The sequence below is a fragment of the Eutrigla gurnardus genome (assembly GCF_963514095.1).
Source record: "Eutrigla gurnardus genome assembly, chromosome: 1".
Taxonomy (NCBI): Eukaryota; Metazoa; Chordata; class Actinopteri; order Perciformes; family Triglidae; genus Eutrigla; species Eutrigla gurnardus.
In genome coordinates, this window is record NC_139915.1 from 6,422,315 (window position 1) to 6,444,891 (window position 22,577).

Below are 22,577 nucleotides of genomic sequence, written 5' to 3' on the forward strand. Positions count from 1 at the left end.
GGGGGGGAAAAAAGAGGAAAAAATAAAAGAGTGATGCAGCCAACTGCCTGTCAGCGCTGTCCACTTGAGATGATTAATGGCCGCAGGCTGTGATGGACAGAGCCAGAGAGAGAGAGGCTCCTGTTCAGTGAAATCACCAGTGGAGAAGGGAGGGGGTGACGGGGCGGTAAAGACAAGTGTTTTAGCTCCTCGACTCCAGCCAGAAAACCCCACACGTCGTTTACAGCAAAGGCTCAAACCATCCCACCGTGACACTCTTAATGGGGAGTGTAGATTCAGCTTAAGAGGGACCACATGGTGTTCTATCTAGAGTTATTTTAAGAGGAAATCCGTCCGTAGTAGATTTAGGTCTGTTAATAGTAATAAACTGGTAAGCCGGCCTTGTCTGTGTCATTAAGTTGCTGTGGTTTTGAAGGGGCTGGAGTTAGAAGTACAGAATTAGAGGAAGGTGGAGGAGGGAAGGAAGGGGAGATAATGATTATAATGAAGATGTCCCCGGCTCTGCTCTATTTGCTCTCATAAATCTTCAGTGTGGCCACCAGTAATGTTTACAGGCCCCTTTATATCAAAATGGCCTACATAGGCTTTTGTTACATAGTATTTTGGTCTAATATGTGTCCTTCAAATATTTTCATTTACTGAAATGTTTATTTATTTATTTATTTTTGTTTAGCTACAGATTTGTTTAGCTACAGATAAGCTGTAGCTAAACAGGAAAAAAAAAAACTTTAAAATATCTCTGCCAGTTTTTCACATTTGAATAAAATACATTTTATGTCCTGGTTAAGTTGGATATTTTTTGTGGTGTGGGAAGAGTGGCCTCCCAGCAGGATATTAGAGGAAGTTCCCTAACTGTAACCCTGAGACCGAGAGCTCTGTCCACACCAATTACACCATGAATGGGCTCTGGGGGATCCATGTATGCATTATATTACTCCCCCGGTCAGCCTCACACTGGCCCTCGTAACAGGCGGGCCCTCTGTACAAACACAACACTACAATAGGAACATTCTCTGGCTCTTTGATATGGCCTCATTTTCCTTTAGTTAACACCCCACAACTTCTGGAAAGTGGTAGCACCTGGTTGGTTTAACAACAAAAACACTGGGTATTGTGAGCACATTTGTCCATTTAGGATAGTGTTGGATTGCGGGTGAAATGATTTTCAATTTGAGATCGACCTTTTGAACTGTGACTTTACTCGACAACTATTACACAATTCTTGTAATATATATATTTGCAGTTTCTGCAATTTCTATATCCGGACACATTTTAAGATTCTCAATTTTTCAAGAACCAAGAGGCATGTTTTACTTGGCACCAATAAAGTGTAACTAGGAAATGACATTTTGTCCTCTCTTGTCTTTCTTTCTGTCTCCATTCCCTTCCTCCTCCTTTGCCCCCACCCCATTCTCCTTCCCCCTCTGTTTATTGTGCCACAGTTACAACCACTGAAACTTGATAACACCATGGGGGATAGGGGCGGAGGGCCGCACTGTGGCCTGCTTGGTGAGGCCGGGGAAGGAGGGGTTGGATTAAGGGGCCTCCTGTCCTACACGGGATGATTAATGATGTCCAAAAAGTGGGGGCCACCCTTTTTGATAGGGCAACGCTGACGGACAGCAGACAAGGGAGTGACCGTCGCGTGTCTGCGTGTGTAAAAAGGGAGAAAAGAAAGGATGAAGAGGGCAGACAGGGAAACCGCTGTAGGAGACAGACGGGGTGTCAGGGTGACAGAGGGGAGGTTAAGGGAGGCATCGGTAGAAACAAGGCCATGCGCTTTCGTTTCCCTTTGAGAGCAGTGGGCTGAAACTGACTGTGCTCACCAACCAGAGAGAAAGATAACTAAAAGACCAGCACTGGTAGCAAAGGGACCCTCCTCTCAGGAAAGGGTGGGGACCCAACTGACACACAGATTCCAACCACTGCTTTCTAATCATGACCCCAAGACAGCCTAAAAGAAGAGGCAAACTATTCTTATTGGACACATCGTCCCCTGTGTTTGATCAAAGATTTTGTGGTGACTGTGTTGATATATGTGAGGGCTGAGATTTTCCTTGCCTTTGGTAAACTCCACCCATGACTGGCAAATTATAGCCCAGCCTTTCAGGAGAGAGTAAATCTATGGTGGTTAAACTCTTCTCTTCCTTCAAAACAAAAGGAAATAGTTGTTTTTTGTGTATGTGTGTGTCTCTGTGTGTGTGTGTCTCTGTGTGTGTGTGTGTGTGTGTGTGTGTGTGTGTGTGTGTGTCTCTGTGTGTGTGTGTGTGTGTGAGAGAGAGATAGAGAGTCTGTTGGGAGATGTTAGATTAGAATCTAAAGACGTTTTATTTTGTGTGTCTGTTTGTTTCTTACCAACCAAGACTACCCTTTGTGCCTCTTCCTCTCTCCGTCTCTTCATCCCAACCCCCAATCCGCACCGCCTCCCTGTTATTTCCTCTGTCATTTAGCCAGACTGTTCCACGGGCCTGGATTGCCACTGTGCTGTCCATCTTTAATTACGACCATACTGTACAGGGATTTGAGTCTCTAAGCTCCAGAGCTGGGAGATTCTTAATCACCATGCTCATAAGTAACTGAGCAGGGAAGAGGACGAGTGCAGGCCTCAAGCAGATGCCTGCTTCCCAGCGAGGTCATTGGTCAGGGTAAAAATAACATGGCCTCCTCAGATCCATGCACCTTGTTTTGGCTTCAGTGGAAAACATTTGCAAATATCCTGAAAAACAAATATTCCTAGAAGAGATATGTGAATGGGCCAGTCACTTCAAACATCAGCCGTTTTCTGAGGGTATGGCAAGTTGGCAACAACTAAAGAGTAAAATGTGGCGGAAATTTAGGCAGCAAGCGTTCTTTCCCCATGAGGAACATCATTTTGATAAAAGAACGTCCTAAAAGTCGTAATGTGTAAACAGACTAAAGCAATTAAAATGATTTTGCATATCTTTTAGTGAATACAAATTGGAAGAAAACAGACAAAAGTATGTATTTCTTTATTAATTATAAAAGCAATACAGCGGTATAATGATGTTGATACATAAAATACATTTCCATGGATTATGAATGAATGCAAGATAGGCCAGGATTAGACATTTTTATGAATCAAGGAAAGGCACATTAAGATGTAATTTAATGTGAAATGCATTTCTAAGTACCTTTCATGTGAAATATTAATGTGTTTCCAAACTCCAAATATCTATTTTTTGTGGGGAGCTTTGTTAAGCTGTTCCCACGTGAAACTCTCCTGTGATCAACACATTTTGCCAAACTTCTGCTATCTCTGCATATCTGTGTGTCTTGCTTCTCCATCTGTGTCCTGTGTGTGCTCTTAAAGCAAAGTTTCCTGGCTTCCACACCCCTGTGATGGATGGTATGAAATGCATTACAGCCCCCAGAGGAGCCCTACACCAGTACAATAGCCCTGAGCTCACTTCCAGTGCAGCTCTGCAGCCGTGTTGCATAAGCCGCACGGTAACGACGAGACGTGAGTGCAAAGGGGCCTAATGGAAAACAAGATGCTTGATTTGAGGGCAGAAAATGGACATGAAACAGTCGTCAAATGTTATTGGCTCTTTGTCTGTGATATTTCAGTTGACGTGAGTTGTTGTTGTTTGGGATGGACAATACAATAAAGATGATGGCAGTTAACAAGTTATGATAGGTTAGTGTGGGAAGATGAGTTTTCCGCAACAAGGCTAAAAACTTGACTTTTCATAGTGAAGTGTAGTGTAGGCTATAGTATGCTATGACCCCTTTCCTGAATGTATTTTTTCTGTTTTATAACTTGGACTCCTGAAAAAGTATTAAAAGCGTCATTAGTAGTCTGGCTTTTTCGGCTATTGTTTGTAATTTAGGAATTAAAGCCTGTTCCGCTGTTGACCTCATTTAAGTCACTCTGCATTAAGAACACCAGAATCTTTGAAAGGATGACCCGCTGTCATGGATTCCAAAAGCCAAAAGTAATTAGCATTGATGGGAGTCGAAATTTCCAAGATGAATGCACAACCCCCACAATCTCTTTGCCTGTTTAAACGTATCCCTCGTCCCCTTGGCTTATAGCAGCTGATGTCTCCCATATTGATCAGTGATGCTGGGCCCCAAATGGGATGTCAGCTGATGGCTTTATCTGTCAATCCGGGTGTCCATTGATTGTAGCAGTTAGCTTTGTTATAAAGCTTGGTAGAAGGGAGAGGGAATCCCTCAATGTTGCACCTGCCAGTGAAGACATCACTGCCACCTACTTACCCTTTAAACCAGCAGTACCCAGTCTGACCAGTCACAGATGACCTCATTATCACTGAAGACCATATATGTTTGTATATTTTCCCTTATCTCTGTCTTCCTTACATTGTTTCTCATATGCATGCTCTATTCACCCTCTTTCATTCATTTTAATAGTTCTAAATATTACTCTTGTTTGTCCCTGAGATCTCTCAGATTTGTTACCCAAGTTTTAAGCTAATCAAGTGGAAAAAGTTGAGCCGAACTTCTGCAGCTTTGCCTCAAGAATCTACAGTTGATCCCTACGCCCCTCCCTCTATTATGCGTACAACATACCATTGTCATGTTGCTGTGACATATACATTCTTGACATTTCTTCAAAGATCAGAGATGGCTGTTTACAAGGCCATGCTATTGGGTTACTTTTCTCTTGCTTGATCTTGCAGTCAGCCATAAATATAGAGCAGAGGTCGTCCACTATATTTGACCAAGTTGTTATGTTTTAAATTGTGACCCAAAAAGGCATTTACTGATATACTGTTGTACATGTTTGCTTATTGAAGGTTGTACATGTTTGATATGTGATGCATCACATTTTTAAAAACTAGATGGACCCTCTTAAGCATGGTTACACAGCAAACACATTTTGCGACTCAATGTTAAAAAGATGCATTGAAATTGAGTTGACTATATACCTACTGTTGTGTTTTCATGTCTGTTCTTGAGTATTTCTTGTGGATAGAAAACAACTTTTATTGACTTGACTGTAAATCACAATACAGGCCTGTATCATCAGTGTTTATAACCATTGCAGATGTCAACAAAGATTTTACTCCACCCCCCACACCCCCAGCTTGGATCTTTAAAGCCTGTTTCATCAAGAACAGGGGATGTACTTCAGATGGAGGGGTGATATAATGAAGGATGCCGTTTAGAACATTTCTTATACAGCTACTTGTGTTCAACAATGCAACATTTTTAACAAAACCAAGCCTTACCAGAATTGTGCAACGAGGGTGTAGAAATGGATGTCTCATGCGTGAGCAATGCAACAGGTTTAGGTGGTTTATGTAGATTAAGAGAAGGCATACAGCCTGCAGCACCGGAGACATGAAAAACCATCCCTCATAGTAGGTGTGTACAATGCAATAGAGATGTTGTTATATGATTCTTTGATCGTAGAGTGAGTGTGCAGAATGCTGGCATCACAATATAACACTCGATGCACTGGCGTCTGGCTTTACATTGCAAATTCATCAGCCACCTGCACAATTTCACTAGTCAACCAAATGCAAGACAAACATTCCCAGAAAGTGGTAGGTTTACTTCAGATATGGCTGCTGGGTGGAGTAACTAGACTCTGACAAGAAGAATGGCCTCAAGCACTAATGGAGGGATGCATAAACAAATGCACATAATAGAGACATGCTGAGTCAGTCGAACAAGCGGGGTAATTTGCTCATGTTCAACCCTCAAATTGCTATGCATTCCTTTAATTATATCCATAACCTTCCTATAAAATTGCAGCATTTGAATATATATATATTTTTAGATAAACCATATATTGTGAGGTATTCCTGTACAGTGACACATTTCTCTCAGTATCAGCAGACGTCATTTTCCTGTCTGACATACACCTGTCCGATGTCCTCTATTTCTGTGAACCTTCAGAAATTGAAAGACCAGTCACCCCGAATAACCAGGCAGCATAAGAGACACCAACCATCCATCCACCCATTCATCCATCTCCCTGTCAGCTCCATATCAGCCAGTGTTGATTGGGGTCCAGTCAGTTGATCTGCCGGGTCTCTGGGGATCGAGGGGACTTGGGTTACAGTTGGAGAGGCCATCTCACTTTTCGCGCCATCCAACCTTTTCAATCCCCTCCCCCTCTATTTCACCAGGTGACCCATATTCATGACCCATGGAGAAGGTGTCATGTTTCTCTTTTTCTTTCTGTCACTCACTGTTTCTTTCTGTTCATCTCTAATGCAGTTCAAAGATGCTTTTTTTTTATTTACAGTAGTTTGAACACAGTATAAACTGTATCAGGCTTCAGCTATAGGCAGAGATTTATCGGCAAATTGTATTTGACACACATTTCATCGCGTAATTCAAGTTCTAATAGTATTATTTGTAGTACGTGAGCCTCCCCAGTGGGTGGACAGCACCCAGTGAGATTTACAACTTCTGGCTGTTGTTTGGAGCCTCTGTAGTTGTGTATGTCTTACACTGCAGGCTGGAGAAGCTGACAGTGGACAGAAGACCGCTCCTTTAATATACTGGCTGTCTGCTCGCCGTAATAATTCTTACTAAGAAGCTACTTTCACAGTTTCCTGAGTAAATATAGCTTCAAGTGACTTATCAATCATTGGATGTTTGGTTTTCTGCCCTTTAGTATTTTGTTCTTTTTATTGAGATGGAAGGAAATCTGGGAGGTGGAGATTGGAGAGAAGGCTCTGGTGGTGTTTGATCTCCCTAAAATATCAGGCTGAATCTGAAGTTTGTGGATAGCATTTGTCAGACCTAGAGAAGATTCTAGTCTAATATCAAGGTTATTACTTTAAAGTCACAAGCACTTTTTCTCCCTACATGCGTTAATCTCTTTATTGCACTGGTGTTTGTATTATCACATGGCATGACGTGAGTTGATAATGTTTAAGCATTGACGTAGCAACATTGTTCTAACATCTCTGTAAATGCATACATGTGACTTCACTGGATCCAATGTTATTTATCCTGTAGCATGTCTTTTATTCTTGAGTGTTCACTCACAGGCCGAGGGAAAGACTGTTTTCTTTGCTTCCTTTGTGTTCCTTATCATCACAGTTGTGGCAAAAGATAAGTCATTATTTCTTTCTCTTTCCTGTCTTGCCTCTCTCCCTTTGTCCGTCTCTCTGCCTTTCTACCTCTGTCAATTCACATTAATTGTACTCTATTGACATGACAGGAATGAAACCTATGCAGCCAGTGGTTTAGAGCATATCGACCCAAAATACTTTATTATAGACTTTATCATAAGACTGTCCCTCTCTTTCGATCTTTCTGTCTGCCTCTCTCTCAGCTGTGGCTTCAGCTTCATGCTTAGAATAGCGATGTATCTATACTGTAACGTTACATTTAACTTCCCTAAATGTGGAGGGTGCATATGTTAACACTTGATATGAATTGGTCCGTCATGCGAGTGGTGGCTCTGCCTGGACTAAAGATAGCAAATTCCTCACTCGTGGCTTTTTTTACCATTTATGTCCCTGCCCATGCATTAAAAATAAAACAAACATGCCCCAGCATAGCAGAGTCCTGACAATATGCTGCCACAACGTTACGGACATATAAACTAAACAGCCATTGGCTGCCCGGCGTAAAGTAAACACTTGGCATGTGGAGTCCAGACACCCATCTCTCCTGTCAGTGTCTCTCTGTCTTGTGTTAATGAAGGGTTTGGGCTGTTCAATAATTTATCTTCTTCTTGTTTTAATCCAGAAAGTGTATATGCATACTTCTTTAGCCTTTAGTTTCTGAGTTTTTATGTCAGTCCAGTAAGCGAAGTGAATGTCCTTAAGTAAAGTGAAGTGCAGTGAATGAGGTGTAGCCCTGGTTAGGTCGTATCTGGTGTGCAGATGCAGTGGTTGAGGTAGGTGTGTGTGTTTGTGTGTGTTGGATGGCTGGGGGGTGCTCTGAAAGGACTCAGACACTGCCATGAGGCCAGGGGCTGATTGTGTTGGCTGACACCTTCCTTACAGCAGTAATCTAGTCTTTCTCCAGCTGGCCAGTTACTGCACCTCCCCCTACCTTTCCTTCCTTCCTTCCTTCTTTCCTTCCTTCCCTCCTAAAGGCAGCAAAAATTCCCTCTCTCTTTTAACCTTCTTTTATCCTATTTTTCATACATTATTCATTTTCATTTATCCACCCTTCTCTATCTGTCTCTCTTCACAGCAGCATTCATATCACTAGTAAAAAAAAAAAAAAGTAGAATGATCGCCAAGTCGATCACCATAATGAAAGCAACCAAAGGCCATGAGATGATGTGGAGTTTGCTTCTCTCCCTCTTTCTCCTTGTCTGAGATCATAGTAGATGTCAGTGAAACCTCACACCAGCCAATGCTGATTCAGTAAAAATTCATTTCCTGTGTGTTGTTCGCTGGATGGCTGTCACTCTGTCACTTAATTATTTAAAAAATGCCCATCATGTGAAGTCAGCGATATGTAATTTACCACTACTGGCGCCAGGGGCACCCGATTGATTTATTATAGGGGCCCTTTAATGTGAACAGCTGTTTCCTACTAAAAATAGGTCAGGGGTCAGATAAAATGACCTTGTTCCCTTTTTTCTTCCTCTCATTGAGATAGAAAGCTGAATGTGACGTGGTGAATGTTAATATTTGATTCAGATGGACAGTGTCTCTCTGTCTGTCGCACTCTTTGCTTTTGCTAAATGCATTGGGCCAATATATGTGATGTCTCTAGCATAAAATCAATACTAAAAGGCCTTTTATGTAATTGCACAATATTTCATTGTTTAATTTAGTTTTATTGTTGTTCTGTTGTGTGTTATCTGATTTTCCCTTAATGTAAATGCTGTAAATGATAAACTGCACAAACACCAGGTGTATCACTAAATATCAAACTCTTTCCAACTGTCCAAACATTTTATCTCTGAAATTCCCTGTCCTTAAACTCTAAAATTCCTTGTCAAACCCTATTTTCTCCTCTGTCTGACTCTCTATCTACATCTCTTATCACTTGAAGTCTAGCCGTTTGAAGACCAGCCGTGTGGCTCTTGTGTTCACTGTGGAAGTCGGAGGAAGGACTTAGGGAGTGGTTCAGGGGCCCTCAGCCGCGGCACTTCCCACCAGAGTGAACTCTGACCCCTGATGCCATTAATCACTAGGCTCCTGATGGCCCTGTCCCTGGGGGAAAATCAGTCCGGGGCAAAGGATGATGGGAGGTGAAGCCTGCAGCCAATTACAGATTGGCTCAGAACAGCCGAGTGGACAAATCAGGGATTTACGGAGAGATAAAATACCCAATAGTTGCCTACTTGAGGCCTGTGTGGCCGAATAGCATGAGATGGTCTCGCGACGTTGCTGATCATGGTGTGTCGAATCTTCTCGAAATAAAAATATGCATCAACATTGAAATGGGAAACCGTGCGGAATAGTGTGCGTATTAAGGGGACTGTGTGGAAGAGGAGTTGTGCTGCTGCGATCAAAAGAAATGTTTTGGACTGGTCTAATTAAGCCTGTTAAAGCTAAATGTCTCCAGGGTTGGAAACGGAGCAGATGTTGGACACCAAAGGCAGGCGCTCAAATTAGGGAACTCTCGGGCTAACTGCCCACGTGTTGCTAATGTGATTTTTGGTCAATTACGGTATTATCAAAGGTGCTTTCCCAGCGCTTTCATATGTGCTCGGGCTGTTGAAATGTGAAACCTGGCTGATGTCAATTACTAATTAATGCTGTTTCATGTTTCAAAACTACCTCTGGTACACTTAAGATATATAGTTAGCTATTTGGTTTACTCTCACACAAAAACATGCACACACTCTGCCCTCCTCTGAAATCAGTTTTTTGGCGTTCTCTGAAAGTAGTTCTATGTAAATACGTTAAGTCTGATCTGATTTGACAGCATCCACTGATAAAGGCGTGAATTAAAGCCTAACTAACTGCTGGCCTGTCACTATGGGGCCAGTGCTGTTGTGTCTCATTTGTTTTGCTCTCATTGTTCACGTCCAGGCCAGTATGAAAACATGGCTTCCTGCTGACCTGCAGTTTAATTCACACATCAATAACCCCCGGCTGATCTCTGACCCCTCTAGTTGTACTAATTGTTTGATGCAGGATTGATGTCCAACGCTGCATTAAATAACTGACGATGCGCTGGCAGCAAAGCATTCCTGTGGCTTTGATCCACTACGTGTTCTGGAAATGTTGCTACTGACCAGAGATATAGAGGAAGGTCTGCCATCTACATTTTGTTTACTCTGCCACCAACATAAAGTTCACCTCTTCTCAGTGTGTTAGGAATTTGCTAAATAAATTTGAGGTTTACACAATCTTTTTCAGATGTATTGTACAGTTGCCTATTGTACTATTGCATTAATGGCTGTAATTTATAAAGGCTACACATTTATGTACAACTGTATTCATTTTTAACTTGGTTACAACTAATTTTTAAAAGGTATATCAATACATGTTTGTATTTAATTCTTAAAGCAAACACTTTGAAAATAGCTATCACGTACTGTTAATAGTAAGAAACTATTATTTCTGCGTTCACTTATTGGATAACTAAATAGGAATACAGACATCACAATACTAAGTGCTCGTTATTCTCCTCTTGTTCTCTGCATATCTAATCCAAATGATCTATAAAGGAAGCTGGCATGTTGGTAAAGGCCCTTTTGTTTTGCTAATTGTTAATTGGCTCTGGAGATAAGATGGCTGTTTTCCCAGAAGAGAATTTTCTGCGGCTTTAACAAGCTAAACGATATTAATCACATACGCACGTGCTGTGTTGCTGTGGTTACGTTCATTTCACAGTTGGGTCTTACATATGTTTAGTATGTGACTCAAAGCATTTTGTTATATTGTAATATATTGAACTAATATGGTACAGGTGTACCTAAAATCCCTAAACCACCCGCTGTACATTGTATTCGTACATGTATATCTGCTATTAATGTGTTATCCTGGCTGCCTATAATTACTTGGTGACCTGTGTTTTAATGTAAAGACTGGAGCAATATATTCTAGTTAGCCTGGAACCCATCAAAAACTCAGTCACATCCCGTTGCTGCCATTCTAACATGCTGAATGCAGAAACTGTGGTCCAAACAATGATTGTTCAATATCGCAGCTTCATCGATTTCCCCTGCCCCCATGTAGAGAACTACTGCCCCATAACGACATAAACGTCTAGATCAACTGTAAGAGAAATCTTTAGTTTCAACACATTCAACAGTTAGTTTCAAGCCAGAGCCACATTGCCTTGACAGAGCTGCCACAATTTCCTGATCGCCACTCTTATGTAGGTCCATGTGTTCACCGAGGCCCCTTGCGCATGGCTTAAAGACATGTTGCTAACTTAAGAAAATTAATCAGGGCTAATCTTCGTGGCCCGATCACACTGCTATTTTACACGGTCATTAATGAGTCTGATTCCAGGTTGAGAGCAGCCTGTGGAGGGGCTGGAGGATTGGCTGGCATTAACTGTGAGGGCAAATCTGTACGGCTCCCCTGCGCTGGGCCCGGCAGCACTAACAGCATAGGCGTGTGGATTTACTCAGTACAATCCTCTAAATGAGCTTCATTATACTGGCCTATCCAGGAGCCCCCCACCCACCGCTGCCCATGGATTAGCAGGTCGTCACAAGCCCCAGTCCCCTCCTCCCACTTCATGCTTATACTGTTGCACATTGCACTTTTTGATTCTGTTGCATACTGCGAACCAGCCCCTCCTCCCTCCTCGTTGCCCCCCACACACACACACACACACACACGCTCCCTGCAAGCCTCACTGCAGATAAGCTGTTGACAAGATTAATGCATCTGTATCAAAAGTCTAGAGCCGCTTTGCTTTGTGTTGTTTGCGAATCCCCTTTTCCAGGTCAAGCCAGATTGCCTTAACTGGGCTAATGTGTTTTCAAGCCAAATTTAACAGGCATGTCCGTAACGGGCCTGACACTCTTATCTCACCAGCATCCAGACAGCACTTTTCAGTATCCAGGGGACTAAAATTATTCTGGGTCTTTCAGCATTGATTGGCGGATGAATTGATGCATCATTTAGAATTCATCCTGCTCTGTCATTTTCACTGGAGCAGCTTTAAATGTGTTTTCAGTGTTATGTGCCGATATGTGTGAGCAGCGACGCACACACGAGAAATTGTCAGCATTATGGGTTCCATTCCCGTTGGGATTGTCCACGTTAAAAAATGCATGCACTCGTGATACACAAATGCACTTCATCCCACATAAAGCATTCATTGTCCAACACTAAGCTATTTCCGATTCAGATGTGTGTTTTATACTGTATTTATTTATTTTATGGTTTTCCTCTCCTCCATAGGAACCCCAGTCAATCGTATCCCCATCATGGCCAAGCAGGTCCTGGATCTGTATATGCTGTACAAGCTGGTGACAGAGAAGGGAGGCCTGGTGGAGGTTATCAACAAGAAGATCTGGAGAGAAATCACAAAGGGACTCAACCTGCCTACATCCATCACCAGTGCAGCTTTCACCCTGCGTACACAGTAAGAATCTGCATCTGTTTCACAACATAACCAGCGAAACATAATTTTATTGACTGCAGTTGCTATAAATTGACTCAGTCTGTCTAATGTTAATCCTATGTAAACTCTAATTTAATTACGGGCACTAAATAAAGAATCTCAACTGTGTGACGTCTCAACTGAAAACAAGCACATCATTATTCTGCGTGTGTGTGCGTGTGTGTGTGTGTGTGTGTGTGTGTGTGTGTGTGTGTGTGTGTGTGTGTGTGTGTGTGTGTGTGTGTGTGTGTGTGTGTGTGTGTGTGTGTGTGTGTGTGTGTGTGTGTGTGTGTGTGTGTGTGTGTGTGTGTGTGTGTGTGTGTGTGTGTGTGTGTGTGTGTGTGTGTGTGTGTGTGTGTGTGTGTGTGTGTGTGTGTGTGTGTGTGTGCGCGCACGGATGTCAATATTAACTCGTGATGTATGTTTATACACATGCAGGTTTGTTTCCTCCACTGGGCTGCCTTTTCCTCTTCACATTCAATCCCTCTGTCCATTACATCACACATAGCCCCCATTGATTCCCATAGATTTATTGATGTGATTTGGGTCAGAGTTCACTATGGCTAAGGTGGGGTTTGACAGACAGATTGTACACCAAGCCACGACTAAAACGCTCTTGCTATCTCGATGGAAATCCTTCCGTACATGTAACACCTCTCTATCCTGTCCACTAGCAGGGTGCCCTAATGAACCTTTATGTATTTTTAATGTTGGTGGGCTGTTGTGTGCAGCGTTAGCTCTATCTAATGGACCCTGCTCATAGCTTCTTATTGATCTGCTATTCCACCATTATGCAGTCAGTATGCACGACACTGTATGTCCATTTTACCAAATGCTCTTATGGGATGGAAAATATTCCAGAGCTGTGACTGTGCATATGTGTACAGCCCCTTTGATGTCATCCAATACTCTGCATACAAAACATGTTTTTGCACAATTGTAATACCAGGTGTCACATTAAACCCTGTGCAGTTACAAACTCTAAAGTAAGAAGGTTACTGTCAGCTTTCTGGAGTAACGTGATTTTGTTGATGCCATGTATACAATGGGGGTTTTAATAATCAGGGTAGGGGATTAGAGAAACCGTAAACACAGCTAGATGTTTTTGAGCCACGACAACAGTGCCAGGGATACTGACATTCCAATCATTTATTGTAGCCTTTACAACTAAATAAATCGGTTTCTACAACTCAGTTGGTAGACTTAAAATCATATTTACACCTTAAGGAAAAACTGATCTCGGATAAGTACATTAATCAGCATCAGACAACAGCAACTTCTATCATTGTTCCACTTGAAATAAGGCTACATCCACACTAATACGTTTTCTTTTTACGACATTTTAAATGAAAACGATCACAACACATGACCGCGTCATGAAATAATATGCTTCCCTCCTTTGCATGTAAGCTGTAGTTAGCATTGTTAAATTCTAGCATAGACAACAAGGTCAGCAGGGCCAGTAATTCATCATCCATGTGGAATTAACCACTGGCAGTTGCTCGGTAATCAAGGTTGATGTTGTTTGTTTTCTTACGGAAAAAAGTCACATGATAGTGGCGTGGCGAATCAGAGAAGGACGTTGTGACTGATGAGACCCGATCAAGAGGCAAACGTGGGTGTTAGCGTCATTGTTTTCAAGGTCTTTGTTTCCGCCCTTGCAACACCGTTTTCAAACTAAAACGTTGTTAGCAGTGTTTTCAAATGCTTCTGTTTTAGGGGTTCGTAAAAAAACGTGGTGTAAAAAAACATTTCCACAGATTACTGTTGGATTAAAACTTCTGACAGCCCGTATTATGTGCTAATGTATTATATTAAAGGCGCCATATCATGCTCAATTTCAGGTTCATAGTTGTATTTTGGGTTTCCACTAGAACATGTCTACACGCTTTAATCTGATTATTTACTTGTATTTTCCTCTTTGGAAGCGCTCCATTTTGCAGCCTCTCTCTCCAACAGAAGTACATTCACTTTGTGGGAGGTGGGAACTCCTAGCTCCCTGTCTCTAGGCGTTTTCTCACAGAGATTCAACCGTAATCACAGAAAGGAGAACCCTCGATATGCCGCGATCGCACCGTTTATAAACAACTTCGGTTTGGGGCATAGCGCCACAACAGTGTCGCCTTTTACAAATCATCTCAGCTTTGCGGAACCAGAGAGGCCGTGATGTGTAGCACAATAGCAAGGGCTGTGTGATGTATTAAATGAGCATTGAAAATCCGATTAGCTGTAGCGCACCAAAACAAAAATGAAAGGTTGAAAAGTTGGCTTTCTCAACATTCTGAGCTTGTTAAATCCTCCGGTGGCGCGTCGCCCACGAAAGACGTCTTCTTCAAAACGTCACCGCCTGGCTCGCTCTGTTCACAAAGAGGCCCCCGCATTTGACCTCTGTTGCAGCTCTGTGGCTACCTCCGTCGCTGTCTCGGAGGCATAACGATTCTGTCACCCCTTTCGGTCTCAATACGTTTACAATGATGACAGTGTGGAAAAAAGGAGTGATACTCCGGCAACAACAAAAAAGGTGTGAAAGCTCCCCTCAAGAAAAAGCCCAATCTTTAATCTAGTTCTGAAGCTGTGGGTGGAGATACTGTGAAACCTGTGTTACATAGGAAGGGAAACCAAATCTAAATGGCTTGTTGGATCACATGTTTTCATGCTTTTGGATTTTGATTGAACTGGTGTTGTTTCTAAGCCGGATTAAGTCTGAATGGTAATGCTAATACTTGCCATGTGAATATTTCTGCGGTGATCTGATGTATTGCTTTGTCTATGTGTGTGTTCTCTTAAGGTACATGAAATACCTGTACCCGTATGAGTGTGAGAGGAAAGGCCTCAGCTCCCCAGGTGAGCTCCAGGCTGCCATCGACAGTAACCGACGCGAGGGTCGTCGTCCGAGCTACAGCAGCAGCCTCTTCCGCTTCTCTCCTTCTCCAAGCACAGCTCCCCACATCCTCTCACCTCCCAAGATGCACCTTTCAGCTCTGGGGGCAGTGGCCTCGGGGGCACTCAACGGCCTGCAGGTCTCACCAGGACCCTCTCTGAAGAAAGGTAGGAGCCATACAGTCATCAACCAGACAGAGGCTTCTCATGGCGTGAATAAAACCTCTAGTAAGAGACCGTACAGACGGCAACCTCTATTACTTACACAAGTTTTACACCACTTACTATATTTTGAAAAAAATCACAGTTTCACACTTTAAATATTTATTCCACAAAAAAAAATTGTGGGAAAAATAAGTGTAGGATATGTGGGGATTGAAACAAGACTGTGTCTGCAGGTAAACGGGTGGCTTCAGATGCGTGCACGTGTGTGTGTTTGTTTGCTGTAAAAAAAAAAACAAGCATATATGTTCAGAAACCCTTCAGTAGGAAGGTTACATTAAACTGGGTAAATGTTTAAAAGAGAGAATGTAGCTTCTCTAAACTGGTTGGATTGAACCGGAGAGTTCCAGATACAGATGTGCTCAGACTTTGAAGTATTCATGGGGAAACACTGCCCTCTGTCGCACTTTAGAAAAACTGGAACCGGACATCAGTACATGAAAGAAAGCGTACTTACAGATACAAGTTTTAATGATTTAGGGTCCTTTTTTTTAAAACATTTCAAAGACATCATACAAAGTCTCTGACACTCAACCACAATAGTGTGAGTAATGTATGTGAATATGTATGTTTGTGTGTGTTTGGGTATGACAATGTGTGCATGCAGGAATGTTGGTATGTAAGTGTGATGTTACATTTGCGTATTACATTCTTACAAAGTGTGTGTGTGTGTTTGAGTGTGACTTGGTGAGTGTGTATGTGTGTAGTCCATCCAGGTGTTTTTTTGCCCCAGGCTACTGAGAGCCCTCACCTTTACTACTGATTAATAACATGGTTCCCACGCTGGGGGGGACACTTTATGAACTTTGAAGCCTTCAGTCCACATCAGTAGGATCCTGTTGATAACTGTCATTACCCTGCTGTCTTATCTGATGTCACTTTGACTTGGCTGGAATGTGTCTCCGTTGCAGACCCTGCCAATTTCCATTGTTTGACTTGTTTAATTCACCGCATTTTACCTGTCAACCGCTTTATGTTGTCAAATCGGGTTGGCACGTGGCTTGACTGACCCAGTCACTATTTATGTGTAACTGCTTTGAATTTCAGAGACCAGCTCTGTTTTGTTTTTATTTCAATTTAAATGTGGGGTTATGGGAGGTTCCTTCTGTGCTGGTGGTCTATGTAGTCCATTTCAACAGAAATTTGTCATTTAGCTGGAAAAGTGAATGTATGTAAATGTAGCCTTGGAGTCTTCACACCTAAGACTCAAAAGTCTGCTTAATTTCACATTTTCAATGTTGCTGTTGAGGTGAAATGTGCATCAAGTTATATTCTGACCATTCACATTCGCCTTATGTAGAATCCCGAATGTATTCTTGGTCGATGGACTAATGGACCCATTCAAATTCATAACACTGTCTTCCAGATGACCTGGCCCCCTCCATCATGGCGGCGAGACCCTCCATGGCGCTGGCCCTCGGTCACCATCAGGTTGCGGGATTGGCGAGAGCCGCCACTCTGGAGCAGCTTCGAGAAAAGCTGGAGACCGGCGGCGGAGGAGAGGGGCCAGAGAGGAAGATGGCCCGTCTGGCAGAAGAGCAACAGCGCCTGATGCAGCAGGCTTTCCAACACAACCTGCTGGCCATGGCTTCCCAAATGCCAATGAACCTGCGCCTGGGAGCCCCCACCATCACCACCAGAGGTCAGTGCTGCCATGTCTGTCAACATTTCAGTGTGTTTCTATTGAGTGACAAGAGGAACTCCGTATAAGGCAAGTTGTACTTCATTAATGTCAAAGTTAAAACAAAATTATATAAATCTATCTAAATTCTATACAGATATAAAGTGCTAAATCTTTGTTTGCAACAGTATTCGTCCCTTTGAAATCAATATTTATTTGATTTCAAATTGGAAGCAAATTAGCAGAGTACGCTCACCGTTTCTGGATAAGTGCATCTTAGGGTGCTTTCACACATAACACGCTTGGTTGGGTGTAAACTTACCACAGGATTTTATGATATAACAGGATGACCTCACCAAAACTGTCCAATCAACAAGTTACTGTCAGTCTCTATAACTTCCCGTTTACCCTTTTGTAAACTACATGTTTAAGCAGTTAAGTTACTACTGTTAATGAGGGAAAATATGTCAGTTGAATATGCTAAAAAAATATGCCTGTCTCTTCAGATGAGAAGCAGCAGGACATGTCTCTGAGCATCTCAACCAATGGAAATGCCAGCATCACTGTCTCAGTGGAAGTCAATGGCACCATCTACTCAGGTTTGTATAGCGGAGGAGTTACTACATATCACTCATAAATAGTTATAATGTGGTCAACCCTTTCCTTCACCTTAGTAGTGATAAAGGCACCATGTCTCTTACAGGAACCCTGTTTGCTCAGAAGTCTGGTGGGGCCCCGGGGCCTGCTGCTGCTGCTTCAGCCTCCCCTGCTGGAACCAGCACTAGCTTTGGCTTCTCTGCACCCCTGGCTCAGACCCTCAGCCCCGCGTCCTCCTCCTCCTCCTCCTCCAAGGGTCCCGGCTCGGCTGAGCCGGCCCCCAGCGGTTCACCCTAACTCAGGCTGCCCTTGGTACCTGCTCCCCAGGCCTCTCTTCCACCGGGAGGCCCAGCAAAAATATACAGTACAATGAGAAACCGATAAGAATAACAAACTGTTGCACAACAAATACCTCATCAACCCTGTCAACCTCTTGGCTGTCCAATCATGAACACAGAGCCCAAGAATATTATATGACAGCACGTGCCCAAGCGCACAGCTATGCATTCTACTCAACATACAAACACATACACGCACTACATTACAAACACACACAATTATCTAGACACACAATCTACCAATCCACACACACACACACACACACACACACACACACACACACACACACTTGATAATCCTAATGTACATGCTAAACACAATCAGCTCAGCCAAAACCCACTGACAGGTGTAGTCACAACTGAACTTGAAAAGTTTTATCTTAGGACATTTTGTTTGTTTGTTGCCATTTTGTTGTCTTTTTGATTTTGTGTTTTAGAATGATTTTTGTTTTTAGTTTTTCTCTTTTTACATACCTCAAATCAAGTAACCTGCAGTGGTGTCTTTACCTCAGGAGCTGTAGTATATTTAACCTGAATCAACTTTATTTTTATATTCTTTTTGACCTAGTTGCAATCAGGGGAAGTCGGGTAACTCACCAGTGGAACCTTGTGTACAGAGCACCCACCTCGCAGTGGCAGGCCTCCAACCCAGGCCCCTCGGGTTTCTTCAACACACTGTAGACTCTTGCTCAACTCGAACTGGTGAATGATCAGATGCTGTAGATCAGCACATTAAATACCTAATTTAGTCCGCCCTCAGTTCAGATCATGAAGAGTCCATTATATTGGTTGGCAGGTTCATTGTTTACCCAAACCTCCCAATATTGGACGTGATTTCACCAAAATGTAAACTCAATAATGCACAGGATTTTTATGTCCACCTAAAATTCAAATTATAGCAGAGCCGCACAAACTTACGTAGCGCACAAAGTTGGGGGAGCCGCAAATGTAATCCTCCCGCAGAATCAGGTTTGAGCTTGTTGTCCCCTATTTGGTTTGTGCATCCTTCCTCCAGCTGCAGAGCTGAACGTCGACCCGACAACGATGTCAGTGCGTAGTTTACAGGCGTCGTGCTGGCCTCTCTGCTCTGGAGGACATCTCTCTCAGGAAGCAAAGTGACAACTGCAAGGAATCACTGTTAATCTAAAGAAAAAGAAGGGATTCGTACCTGAAGAATGCACAAGTCTACATGACTGTTCAAGAATACCTCATCAGACTCTCTCTGAAGAGAGCTACACTACATACCTCATACTGGCTGCGAAGCCATCCAGACGTGATGCCACAATCTGTGGTGGAAACTCCACCTGAACTGACACTGATGTGAACGTACTGACACACTGCTGGTGTGTTTTGGGGGACAAACGGAACTGGGATGGGCTCGCTATCTTTCTCTCCTCCTGGGTTCACTTGTATAACTTGTTTTATGCCCATTTCCTTTCTTTCTTCTTTTTTTTTTTTGGTTCCTCAAGCTGTTGTCTAAGAAGAGTGATATATCTGCATTGTTTTCAGAGAAGAGGAGAGGAATGCTTCCTCCCTGACACGTGTAGATTTGTAGGATTGTCAACAGGTTTCAAGGTCGCAGAGGACAAGAAAAGAAACGCAATCGACCATGTTAACCTTAAATTCAACTGCAAGCACCTAAATCACAGTTAACATGTCTTTTTTTCTTTCTTTCACGACAGCGACAAAATGATATGCATGTGTACAATCATGTGACCAGAGTTTTAACACCCTGATCTTCTGGTTCACGTTAGCCTCTGGTTATTGCACAGCTAGATACCAAAGACTAGCCAAGTCGCCCCTCTTGATTGACCCCTCGTACAATCCTGCCTACAGGGCACCACTGGTGCACAGCAAGGCAGTTTAAGAACTGCAAAGAAATTGCATTTAATCTGATTTTGAGTTTTTTTCCTAAAACAAATGAAAATATCTTGAGGTGAGCTTAATTCCCTTGTTGCGCGTTTTACTGCATGACTTGATTGTTGGAAACTTAAAAAAAGGAAATTATTGAATTCATAGCTGGATTTAAAGACTCAAAATCTGATTATATGACATGTACAGATATTTTTGTCATCCAGAACAGTAGCCCAGATGCTGCGGCTTTCCTGTGCTGTCTCCCTAATTTATTCCCTAACATGTATGGGCTCTTGGGGCTGGTTTTTAACACAACACCCAGAGTGGATGCATGTCCTCTCAGCCAGTGTGGAAAGAGGCCCACGAGTCTGGCCCCTCTATTAAAACACCCACATCCTGATGATAATCCAGAAATGGTTGAATTATCCCTCCAATTTTAACATATTTTTCTCCCTTTCAAGTAATTTTTTTTTTTGCATTTTGAAATACCACAAATGATGACAATGAATTTTCTAGCTTTATCTGTGTTGAATGTGAGGCATATTAACTGTTTAGAAACCTCTTTAAGCCCAGTGTGATCTGAGGTGGGCAGCCTTGTTGCTTCTATTTTTAGCCATTACGTGTCAGGTTTTGCGGTGCAGATCACAGTTGAGGGTTTCAGGACGTTTGAAGACGTGGCCTGAAGTCCTTTTTGGTGTACCTTTCACAACCCTGTACGACACATAACTGTATTTTATAAAAGGCCAGAACTGTAGATGCTGCCTTAAAGGAGTTGCTGGTGAGATCCGGCCAGTGAGGTGGTCACTACTCAACTGGTTGGTGAAATGTCTTTCTCTTCAAGCTTAATCCTTTGGAGAGTAATCACTTTTTATTTTTGGTAGACAATTCAATCAAACGTTAAAACACCAGTTGTAATTCATGATGTTGGTAACAACTGAGTTTGGCTATTTATTTGTGTGTGTGTGTGTGTGTGTGTGCGTGTGTGTGTGTGTTTGTTTTCGTCCTGGTGGACCGTGTTTTTAGTAACTAAAGCTTGACCCTTTAGGCTGTGTTACTGAAACATTTTATTGTTTAAGTCCAGGCTTTCTGTTTCATCTAGTCTAAGCGATGACTGTTTTATAGTGTAGCTTCACTGCCTTTTGTGTGCGTGTGTGTGTGTGTGTGTGTGTGTGTGTGCAAGCAGGTTTAGTATATACAGTATGTGGTTGCAGTTGTATTACCATTATGGATACTGCAGGTGGCGCCACTGTCACATGTTTTATCACAGGAGGAGGTGATTTCTCAAACATATAAGTTTTGATGGCATTTTTAAAAAGCTTTACTAAAATTCCTTTACATCCATGCAGTTCCCATCATTCACTGGGAACTTCCCAGTACACCCACAGTCGTCTTTTGCTGTTGGGTGGCTCTTTGCTGTTCGTCGTTTAGGGAGTGGAAAGTATTGAGGGTTGGTCATTCACTTCTCCTCTCTGATCTCTGGGCTTCAACCCTCCGGTCCCCTCACTAACCTCCGAGCTCGTTTTCACCTGATTTGCTGTGTGGATGAGTGTAAATGATGTGTTGTGCCTGTGAGCTTGCATCCGTGCGTGTGTGTGTGTGTTTGTGTGAGAGAGAGTGTGTGAGAGAGTGTGTCTATTAGAGACCGCCCTACCTCGTCATACCACAATACCTCAGGGCAGTGGGCTGCAGTCACTGTTGCGTTCGATATTGAAGCTGCGTTGAGGGACGAGTACTGACGGAAGCTGCGGTCACTTCGCTGAATGCAACGTTGGTTTGGGTTTTGCATTTTTGGAATTGCGTCGTCAGTAACTGTAGGCGAGGTCTCGTCACTCAGGAAGCTGTGAAGTTGGAAGTCTGCAGAACCTTTTGTCTCTCAGATGATTTTGGAGTTAATTCAGTTTTAAATTGTTTAAAAACTAACCTGATCTGTGTAAAAACAGGCGCATATGCAAGTGGTTATCGAATACCTCATTTATCAATTTTATGTTGTTGTTTTTGGCTTGTACAATGCTCCGTATATTAATTCAACTGTGGGGTTTGTGCATATTTTTGTACTGTTATTATTATTATTATTATGGACATGGTAATAATGATATTACTGATATTATAGTTTTCTCTTTGATTAAAGCAAACAAAAAAAAAATAGGGCAAAACACGAATGCTTGTAAAAACTGGTTTGTGCTGATTGTATTTAAGAGGAGCACTTTTCCAAAGTGGTTTTCACACATTCAGTTTTGTTCATATTAGTAATATAAAGATATGGTTCTCAGGGCTTTAAACTTGTATGTCATGATAAAGTTTTACTTTATATCTTATTTCCATGTGTGTTTGATTTCTTTCTGAAGTGTTGCGTCTGAGAGCGTCAGATATGGTGCTTGCAAACGTACACCTTCACACCTTTTCTCACAAGTTCTTTTTAACAGCAGCAGCATTTTCACATCATGTGGACTTTCAGTAAGACGAAACCAATACATTCATTTCCATTTTTTTTTAAACAAACAGCAGGTTTCTCTATTACTGGTTCAACCAGTTCCCCAACGAGAAATAGAACATGGAGGCTCGATCACTTGTCACTT

General features: G+C 42.5%; 1 protein-coding gene across 1 annotated transcript in view; it reads left to right on the forward strand.

Annotated features, from left to right (window-relative positions):
* The window catches only part of LOC311017997 (AT-rich interactive domain-containing protein 3B-like), a 50,517-nt gene extending 28,201 nt beyond the window's left edge, over positions 1 to 22,316 (forward strand). The window contains exons 5-9 of the mRNA XM_084016717.1: positions 12,288 to 12,471; positions 15,278 to 15,537; positions 16,958 to 17,233; positions 17,719 to 17,811; positions 17,916 to 22,316. Of these exons, the coding sequence (XP_083872843.1) occupies positions 12,288 to 12,471; positions 15,278 to 15,537; positions 16,958 to 17,233; positions 17,719 to 17,811; positions 17,916 to 18,106 (1,004 nt within the window). The 3' untranslated portion in view covers positions 18,107 to 22,316. The remainder of the gene's footprint in view (positions 1 to 12,287; positions 12,472 to 15,277; positions 15,538 to 16,957; positions 17,234 to 17,718; positions 17,812 to 17,915) is intronic.
* The last annotated feature ends 261 nt before the right edge of the window (positions 22,317 to 22,577 follow it).